Source organism: Bubalus kerabau, chromosome 1, assembly GCF_029407905.1.
Source record: "Bubalus kerabau isolate K-KA32 ecotype Philippines breed swamp buffalo chromosome 1, PCC_UOA_SB_1v2, whole genome shotgun sequence".
Taxonomy (NCBI): domain Eukaryota; kingdom Metazoa; phylum Chordata; class Mammalia; order Artiodactyla; family Bovidae; genus Bubalus; species Bubalus kerabau.
In genome coordinates this window covers 95,204,000-95,213,631 of record NC_073624.1, presented here as the reverse complement: position 1 = coordinate 95,213,631, position 9,632 = coordinate 95,204,000, and the positions used below count along the sequence as shown (strand labels likewise).

General features: G+C 49.1%; 1 protein-coding gene across 1 annotated transcript; it reads left to right on the top strand.

Moving 5' to 3' along the window:
• The first annotated feature begins 502 nt into the window (after positions 1-502).
• On the top strand, positions 503-8,013 carry KRT2 (keratin 2). Its single transcript, XM_055566367.1, has 9 exons — positions 503-1,081; positions 2,339-2,553; positions 2,917-2,977; positions 3,790-3,885; positions 4,507-4,671; positions 4,931-5,056; positions 6,169-6,389; positions 7,520-7,554; positions 7,658-8,013. The coding sequence occupies exons 1-9, from the start codon at positions 503-505 to the stop codon at positions 8,011-8,013; spliced, it is 1,854 nt and encodes a 617-aa protein (XP_055422342.1).
• The last annotated feature ends 1,619 nt before the right edge of the window (positions 8,014-9,632 follow it).

Sequence of the window (9,632 nt, the reverse complement as noted above, 5' to 3'; positions counted from 1 at the left end):
GCTAGTATTGAGGAGCCTCCGAAGTCTCTAAGTCCGTCATCTCTTCCATCAGCGGAACTGGGTGGCGAGCCTCCAGAGGCCCTAGGGGCAGCTGGCCTCCCTTGGATTGGTCCAGAGCAGGGAGCAGCATTCTGCAGAATGCTCCTTTTTTTTTTTTTTTTTTTTTTTCCAGATTGAGAAACTCATCCTGACCTCCTCTTTTGATGATTTTACAAAAATCAAATGGTGTGACAGATGCTCAGATAAACAAGTTTGCAATCAAAGCAAGTTCTGGGAGGGAGCTGATTAATAGATTTTTTAATGGCTATTAGCTTGATAATCACTCACCAGGAGTAGCTTCCAGGCAGACCAAACCCTTGCATACGTGGGCCCACACCCATGCACACACCACCTAGTTGTCGGGTATAAAAGGGGACCATGACAGTCTTCCAACAGCAGCACTGAGTATCCCATCGGAAATCCTCTCCGGAACCTGCAACTTCCCTCTCCAGGCAAAGGCATCATGAGCTGTCAGATCTCCTACCAGTCTCGAGGAAGAGGAGGAGGTGGAGGAGGATTCCGGGGTTTTAGTAGCGGCTCGGCCGTGGTCCCTGGTCGAAGCAGGCTATTAGGAACCAGCTTCTCCTGTTTGAGCCGCCATGGCGGTGGCGGCGGGGGCTTTGGCGGAGGTGGATTCAGCGGAGGTGGCTTCAGCAGTCGGAGTCTCGTTAACCTTGGAGGGTCCAGGAGCACCTCCATTAGTGTGGCTGGAGGAGGTGGAAGCTTTGGCTCCTATGGAGGATTTGGTGGCAGAGGAGGTGGCTTTGGAGGTGGCCTCGGCGTTGGAGGAGGCAGTTTTGGTGGAGGCCGCTTTGGAGGTGGTGGTGGCTTTGGAGGCTTTGGGGGTCCTGGTGGCTTTGGGGGTCCTGGTGGGTTCGGCCCTGGAGGATTCCCTGGTGGAGGTATCCACGAAGTGTCTATCAACCAGAGCCTCCTGCAGCCTCTCAATGTGAAAGTTGACCCGGAGATACAGAACGTGAAGTCTCAGGAGCGGGAGCAGATCAAAGCTCTCAACAACAAATTTGCCACCTTCATCGACAAGGTGAGTCATGAAAAGCTGGCTTCATCTAAGGCTCAGGATGCCCTGCTTCTTTCAGTGCTAACTGAAAAGCAAATGATAAAGATTCATTTTTTAATAAGCCATAGGTGCAGTCCGGAGAAGGCAATGGCACTCCACTCCAGTACTCTTGCCTGGAAAATCCCATGGACTGAGGAGCCTGGTGGGCTGTAGTCCACCGGGTCACTAACAGTTGGACACGACTGAGCGACTTCACTTTCACTTTTCACTGTCATGCATTGGAGAAGGAAATGGCAACCCACTCCAGTGTTCTTGCCTGGAGAGTCCCAGGGTCGGGGGAGCCTGGTGGGCTGCCGTCTCTGGGGTCGCACAGAGTCGGACACGACTGAAGCAACTTAGCAGCAGCAGCAGCAGCAGTCACGCTGTCCTGGGTAATTGGCAGTAGCCACAGGGGAAAGACGCAGGCTTCATGGGTGCCATCCCATAAGAATCTGTGGTTGGGAATTAATCGTGACTTTGGCTTTATTGTCTCAGCCTAAACAAACAATACTAATGGAAAATTCTGAAAATCATTAAAAAACTGACACAGACAAGAAATGGACTATTTCAAGCCAAGTGCTTTAGAGGGGGTTTAAAACGTCTTCTGAGACTGTTCTTCCTTCCCTAGAAGTTATTGCTGTATTAAATTCTGGGAAGCTAAGCCTGAAATATCTATTTAGGAATGAATGAAATTTCTGCCTTCAGGAGAAGCTTTCTTAGTTTCATAAACCACAAAGTTTTTAATTGATGTCACTTTGGAGTGTGATAGGGTTCTCTCCCATTTCAAGGCAGAGGAACCTGTCTAAGAGATTTACAAGGCTCTTAAAAATCAGATGGAGGAACCCTGCCCTTATACTCATAGCCCTTAGGAGCAGTGCCAGTGAAAGCTTGCTTTTGGTTTTCCCCAGAATTTATGGGACCTTTATTGGAAATTCAAGTAGGATCAGGGAGGGAGATGGCCTGGACTTTTGAAAGCACCTGCAAACGAAATAGTGGATGGGAAAGTAGGAAAAAGAGTTCTCTGTGTGGAGAGTGCCGGATGTAACATTTAGGAGCCTACAGAACTTTCCAAGTGTGGAGACAGAGAGCTCCGAAGCTCTGCCCAGCATGATCCGGCATGCAGCTGGGGAGGATGAAGCCACATGGTTTTCCCTATCTCCCGAAGGAGAATCAGAGCTAACCCTGGCCTGTCGGTCGGAAGGACAACCCAGAGCTCATGTGCTTTCCTTCTGGTCCCCACAGGTGCGATTCCTGGAGCAGCAGAATCAGGTGCTGCAGACCAAATGGGAACTGCTACAACAAATCAATGTGGGCACCCGTACCACCAACCTGGAACCCCTCTTCCAGGGGTACATCAGCCAACTGCAGAGTCATTTGGACAAGCTTTATTCAGAAAGAATGTTACAAGAGTCAGAGCTGAACAACATGCAGGATCTTGTTGAAGATTTTAAGAAGAAGTAAGTGGCAGAGTAAAAACTGGGTGGAGATAAACCTTGATTTAAGCCCATCCAGTCATTGCCCCAGAAAACCACTCATCTCCCAGCTGCATTTGTGGGGATAAAGGGGGGAGCCTTCTGTATCTTTGCTGATTGTTTGGGAGGAAGACATTTAGGGCTTTAGAGATCATGTTTTTGACAAGTTTGATGGTTAATTTCTAGAAAAGCATCCTCATCTGGGTTATCATCATTTCAATTTAGACAAAAGTGTTTTTTAATAGTCCCAGGAAATGGAGTATTTTGGGTGAATCCAGTAGGAAAAGGAAAAGAAAAAGGGAAACAAACTGGTACTAATCTAACTGCAGTGTCCTTGGGTACCAACAGGTATGAGGATGAAGTCAACAAGCGCACAGCTGCTGAGAACGAGTTTGTGACACTTAAAAAGGTGAGTGAGAGAATGTCAGAGTTGGGGTGGGAGTGAGGATGCATCGGAGCCCATTGTGCCCAGATGGACAAGCTGGAGCACACCTCTGAGTGAAAAAAGCACCAGCTGGGAAAGGGTGAAGCATGTCCATGGCTGGTTCTCACGGAAATAAAGGTGTCTCTGTAGTTCAAGCTTCAGGCAATTTCTGCGCTTTTGCTAGGGCATTTCCCATAATTACATACTCAAAGACTGTATTGGGTCTTGAAAGCTTGACCACAGAAAGCACTTGATTTTTTTTCTAAAGGGCCGAGGAAGGCATGGGACTTCCTTAGATTGCCTGCTTAAAGGTGTAGTCGGTTGGGCTGACAAAGGTTTGAGCCTGAAGGCAGACGCGTGGGTTCTCAGCCTGGTTTCTGCAGAGGCTTTGGTGTGAAATCCAGAAGAGGTGGGATGGATAGATAGGATGGGAGAGTTGGGGACTGATTGTTAAAAGCCACAGAGGCTGTTATGCTCTTTGGTGGAAACATAGAGCATATCAAGCAGGAAGGAGAGAATGGTTGACAAAGCTCGGTCCCATCAGAGCTCTGATGGTCCTGGGGGAGTGGGAGCAGTGACGTGGGCATATAGCCCCCTGCAGAGATGCACTGTGGACTTCATGCCAGATGAGGTCCTGTTGTGGATTGTCTGCGGTGCCTGGGATTTTGGAGAGCAGCTGACAGGGACAGGGTGGAGGAGTGGCAGAGAGACCGCAGGGCAGGGCCCATACACAAAGCACTGCAAGGTGGGAATGGGGGTGCTGTGAGCTTCACCAGAGACCCTGACCTTCCCTGTAGGATGTGGACCATGCCTACACGAACAAGGTGGAGCTGCAGGCCAAGGTGGACTTGCTGAGACAGGATGTGGAGTTCACAAAAATGCTCTTTGATGCAGTAAGTAGGCTGCTCTTAAATGGACCCTTGCTACCTACCCTTCCCCTCAAAGGAAGTCCTCTCTCACTGGGAAAGGGGGCTGTGGGTGGGGTTCATAGGTGGCTGACTTCAACTGATCAATGTCTAGGCCACTGGGAGCTTCTTTGGTGTAGGTCTTGGAGGAGAAGAACTTTCTCCTCTGATGTTATAGGAAGTAATGCTCTATTAGGACAAATTCCCTCACTTCAGCTCCCCTTAGGAAAAGACTCACCCTGCTTCTCTTCTTATATCCAATATATTTCAGAGGTCAAAATATAATGTACTCCCCGCTTCCCTGCCCAAGTGCACACACATGACTTCTGCAACAGGAAGTACAATTTAAGGCATTTGCCATCAACTGGCTTCTTCCTGGGGGCATTTATTAAGCTGCATAAACTAGGAGGCTCAGAAATGCAGACCCCCCCCCCCCCTTAATTCTCAGTACTACCTGACTGGGAATGGTGGCTATATCACTTTACATCCCACCCAGTACATATTTAGTCTGAGATTCTGCATCTCCCTGACACCGGGGGAGGGGAATCCCTCCTCACTGCCCGTGGCTGTGGGCAGGGACGTCGTGGCCAGACCTTCCCTGTGTTGCAGGAGCTGTCCCAGATGCAACAGAGTGTCACCGACACCACCGTCATCCTGTCCATGGACAACAACCGCAGCCTGGACTTGGACAGCATTATCTCTGAGGTCCGGGCCCAGTACGAGGAGATTGCCCAGAGGAGCAAGGCCGAGGCCGAGGCAGTGTACCACAGCAAGGCAAGTTCTGGGTGGGCAGGGAGAGCCGCAGCTCTTTCTAATGAGCTGCGTTCCAGCCCAGCCAGTAAGTGTACAGTAAGGTTACTGGTGGTTTTGTCTAGTGAAAATTGGGCATCATTCCCAAGAAAGAGTGTCTGTAGTACCCCAAATGCCCTCAGTCAAGTATGGCACTGGTCCCCCATCTCCCACAAATGCATACATGACATTCAGCTTGGTTGACCCTCCCTGATCAGATAACTCTCTTCCTCTTCCCATGCAGTATGAGGAGCTCAGGATAACTGCTGGAAAGCATGGAGACAGCCTGAAGGAGGTCAAGATGGAGATCAGCGAGCTGAACCGCATGATCCAGAGGCTGCAAGGCGAGATCGCACAAGTGAAGAAGCAGGTGGGGTGTATGCCCTAGGATGGCTGCAGTTCTCCTGGCTGAGTGCAGCTCGGGATGGGGTGGGAGGTGGTGTGCAGGTGTGCAGGGGTGTGTGTGTGTGTGTGTGTGTGTGTGTGTGTGTGTGTGAGAGAGAGAGAGAGAGAGAGAGAGAGAGAGAGAGAGAAATTCTAATATAGTGTATGTTGATCACAAAAACCTTGGGCTTGACATAATTAAGACTTAGAACAATTTTAGAATGATCAAGAGACATTCTTGGGGCTTCCCTGATAGCTCAGTAGGTAAAGAATCCACCTGCAATGCAGGAGACCCCAGTTCGATTCCTGGGTTGGGATCCTGCTGGAGAAGGGATAGGCTACCCACTCCAGTATTCTTGGTCTTCCCTTGTGGCTCAGCAGGTAAAGAATCTGCCTGTAATGTGGGAGACCTGGGTTCAATCCCTGGGTTGGGAAGATCCGCTGGAGAACTCTATGGACTGTATAGTCCATGGGGTCACAAAGAATCGGACAGGACTGAGCGACTTTTGCTTTCACTTTCAAGGCTCATTCTTAAGTAGGGATTAAGTGCAGGGAAAGAATTGTGTTAACTTTTTGATTGCTTTCATGGGTGAAATGAAACAGTGCCTTACAAAGCTAGAGGTCATGGCTCACCAAAGATCACAGGCGTCACCTCCTATTTGTACCTCTTTGATACAGGGGCAGGGAGTGCTGCAGGGGGTTGGCCAGGTTTGGACATTAGCTCTGGAAGAGGTAATGTGGGGCAGAGAACTGACTCCACAAGCAACAGAAGTTCTATGAAGCCATTCACATCAGTGTTTGCAGCTGCAACTGTAAAATAGGGTAACGACTCTGGTCCTAGATTGTGAGCATCAAAGGTCATGATGGGGAAAGGGTTAAGGGTCCAGTTAAAGGGGACTTGGGAAGACAGAGGCTCAGAAACAGCAGCAAGTCTTAGCAAGTTGCTTGTAACTTGCATTAACTCTCTGGTGACACACTTCCAGGGCCAGTGATTCTGGCTTCTCACACCCTGCACATCCTTGCTCCCTCCCTCTCCTCCTCTGCCAAGACAGATTGCACTTCCTGTCCCAACAGAAACCTTTTCTCCTTCTCTCCTAGTGTAAGAATGTACAAGACTCCATTGCAGATGCTGAGCAGCGGGGAGAGAATGCCCTCAAAGACGCCCAGAGAAAGCTGAATGATCTGGAAGAGGCTCTGCAAAAAGCCCGCGAGGACCTGGCCCGGCTGCTGCGTGACTACCAGGACCTGATGAACACCAAGCTGTCCCTGGATGTGGAGATTGCCACCTACCGCAAGCTGCTGGAGGGCGAGGAGTGCAGGTGAGGGGCCCCGGGAGGCCAGAGGGTACCCTGGTCCACCTTCTCCTCTCCTGGAGCCAGGGCTGGAGGTGGAGGCAGAGAAAGCAGGGGGAGGGGCAGGGCCTTCTGACAGCTGAGAGCTGACATCACTGGAGAGATTCAGGACATAGAGCAGCAGTGTGGAGCTGTAGGCTTATCAGTGTGGAATGACTAAGAAGGCAGGTTAAATTTTAAATTAAATGAAGCGGTAAATTAATCTTTCTCTTTTCTGAAAGGGAAAACTGATGGTGTGAACAAAGATTAGTTCTCGACGATCTGAAACATCGTCTCTGGGTCTGCAGGGTGTGTGGCATCTTCTCCTTCCACCTTGTGACACAGCGTGGGATGTCGTGGGTTGGAAGGTGCTGCCTGGCTGGGGCATGCCCAAGGAGCAGGCACCAGATCTAGCTCTTTGCAGGTTTCTTGAGTGAACTACAGAGCCATGTGTTAACCTCCCGAAGGGAGCCTTTCCTTCCTCTGTGGTCTAAGACCTTTGTCAGTGTCCTCAGTACCCCTGGTGATTCAGTCTGGCTGAAGCAATTAGATGGCAAAAGCTCCTCGGTCCACCAGAGAGCCAGTATCACAGAGAAGGAGTGGCTTTGGCTTTGCTCGGGTTGCTGCTGGGTACCTGTCTGGAGGCCGGGCCTCCTCTCCCCAGCTTGCAAGATGATGTGGGAAAGAATTCAGATGAAGCAGGGGAGGGCGGGGTGGGTGCAGGGCAGGGAGGCTGTACAGAGTCGCACTTCTCTCTGATTTGATTGTTCACAGAACAGTCTTCATTTGAGAATTTCTGGTGTGGCTTGGATTCTGCATATCAGACTCCCTAAGATGGATTTAAATAAAACAATGGGTTCCCAGTTCAGAAGTGAATTTGCTTTCGATCAGTTTTATCAGAGCAAGAAATTGAGATGACTTGGGATGCCAGACTGTGTGGAAACATGGGGCCCGTCCCCATCTCTGTGATCCTCAGCACCAAAGAAAGTGGGCTGTGTGAGGCCGTGGTGGCTGAGTTTTGAGGCTGACATGGGTGGTTATAGGTGGAAGTTGTAAAACCACGTTTGCAGAGTACCTAAGTGCTCTGCCCAGAGTTATCTTTTCTCTCTCTCTGGCAGGATGTCTGGAGACCTCAGCAGCAATGTGACTGTGTGTAAGTGCGGGGGGCGGGGGAGTGGTCCTGTCCTGGGGGTGGAGTGGGGCAGAGGCGCCGAGGCAGTTGGCACTGAGGTGTAATGCTGTCTGTCTCTCTGCAGCTGTGACGAGCAGTAGCATTTCTTCAAGCGTGGCCTCCAGGGCTGGCTTTGGAAGTTATGGTTCTGGAGGTAGAGGGTCCAGTTATGGAGGAGGATTCAGCTCTGGAAGTAGCAGTTACAGCTCTGGAGGCAGACAATCTGGTTCCAGAAGTGGCGGTGGAGGAAGCTATGGCTCTGGAGGTGGCTCTCGAGGAGGCTCTAGTTCAGGAGGAGGATACAGTTCTGGAGGAAAACAGAGCTCTGGAGGCGGCGCCAGAGGAGGGTCCAGCTCTGGAGGGGGCGGTTATGGCTCTGAGAGGGGTGGTTCTGGCTCATGTGAAGGTGGCAGTTCCAGTGTGACCTTCTCATTCAGATAAGGATGGAGTCCGCCCTTGACCCTCCCCCCCAGAATGCCTGTCTCTGTACATCTAACTGACAGCAAGTCAGATCTTGTGATCCACCTCTCACAGCATTGTGGGGCAAAGAGATGCCCATAACCAATCAACTGGAGCCAGTAACACCCTCTGTCCCAAGGGGAAGAGTCTGCATTGTTTAGGTTTGTGCTTCCAGCCCTGCCCCCATTCCCTGCCCATTCTTGCAGTTGCCCTTTTGGTGGTCCTTCTCTCAAAGGGTATCACCCCATCTGTGCCTGTGCCTTTTCCCTGGTGGTGCGCCCAGGGAAACATGCTTCTGTGTACATAACTCTCTTGTTGGCTCTGCAGCTAAAGTGTTGTGGTCTTGGTGTCTGCACAATAAACTTCATCTGCAACTCATAGCATGTGATGTGTGTTTAATGCCAAGCCTTGGCAGAAGTGAGTAGCCAGGAGCTATTAGTCATTGCTATCTGGTCAGGAAGATCCCCTGGAGAAGGAAATGGCAACCTACTCCAGTATTCTTGCTTGGAGAATCCTCTGGACAGAGGAGCCTGGTGGGCTCCATGGGGTTGCAAAGGGTCAGACAAAACTTAGCAATTGGACACACACACACACACACACACACACACACTGAGTAGGATGAGCCTCGACTGGAAAAAGAATGAGAATTAGGGCAAGGATTAGATGTTCTTTTCCTTAACTAGGAAAAGCCAATGGTGGAAGGAATTTGTACTTTGGAGAGTTCTTTTCTGAAAGTAAAATAATGAACCAGGACACAGGCGAGTTTTAGGAATTTTCAGTTCTGGAGGTATTGTGAGGTTTATTGAGTACAGTTGAATCATGACTGTGGTTCACTGGTGTGTATCCATGCTCAGTCACTCTGTCCTGTCCGAGTCTTTGTGATCCCATGGACTGTAGCCCACCAGGCTCCTCTGTCCATGGGCTACAGTCCATGAGGTTGCAAAGAGCCCAACACGACTTAGCTACTAAACCACCACCAAACATCTTTTGCCATACTTCCTTTTTTTCCAAAAATGAATAATAAATTTCTCAAAGTAGGAAAAGAATATTTGCTCAAACACAACGTCTTTCTAAAATTCCTAATTTATAATGCTCAACTGTCCTCCAAAAAGTAGTGACATTCTACAAGAAAGTCTTGTCACTTTATCCTGGCCAGTACCAAATAATCAATATTTTTTAATTTGGTGGTGAAGCACTATCCCCTTGTTTGAATTAGCATTTATTTCTTACTGAAGAAACCTTTTCATATGCATATTTTTCCTTTTGCATTGCTATTCTCTTCTTAAAAGTCTTTAAAAAGGTTTTTTTTTTTTTTAAGTTGGAATATCGTTGATTTACAATTTTGTGTTAACTTTAGGTGTACAACAAAGTGAATCCGTTATACGTATACATATATCCACTCTTTTCAAGATTCTTTTCTCATACAGGTCATCACAGAGTATTGAGCAGAGTTTCCTGTGCTATACAATAGGTCCTTGTTAGTGATCTATTTTGTATATAGTAGTCTGTATATGTCAATCCCAGTCTCCCAATTTATCCCTCCCCACTTCTCCCCCAGGTAACTGTAAATTTGTTTTCTACATCTGTGACTATTTCTGTTT

Coding starts and splice junctions, on each gene's coding strand:
- KRT2 (XM_055566367.1), top strand. CDS start 503: ATGAGCTGTCAGATCTCCTACCAGTCTCGAGGAAGAGGAGGAGGTGGA. Junction 1,082..2,338: donor TTGCCACCTTCATCGACAAG/GTGAGTCATGAA, acceptor TGGTCCCCACAG/GTGCGATTCCTGGAGCAGCA. Junction 2,978..3,789: donor AGTTTGTGACACTTAAAAAG/GTGAGTGAGAGA, acceptor CCTTCCCTGTAG/GATGTGGACCATGCCTACAC.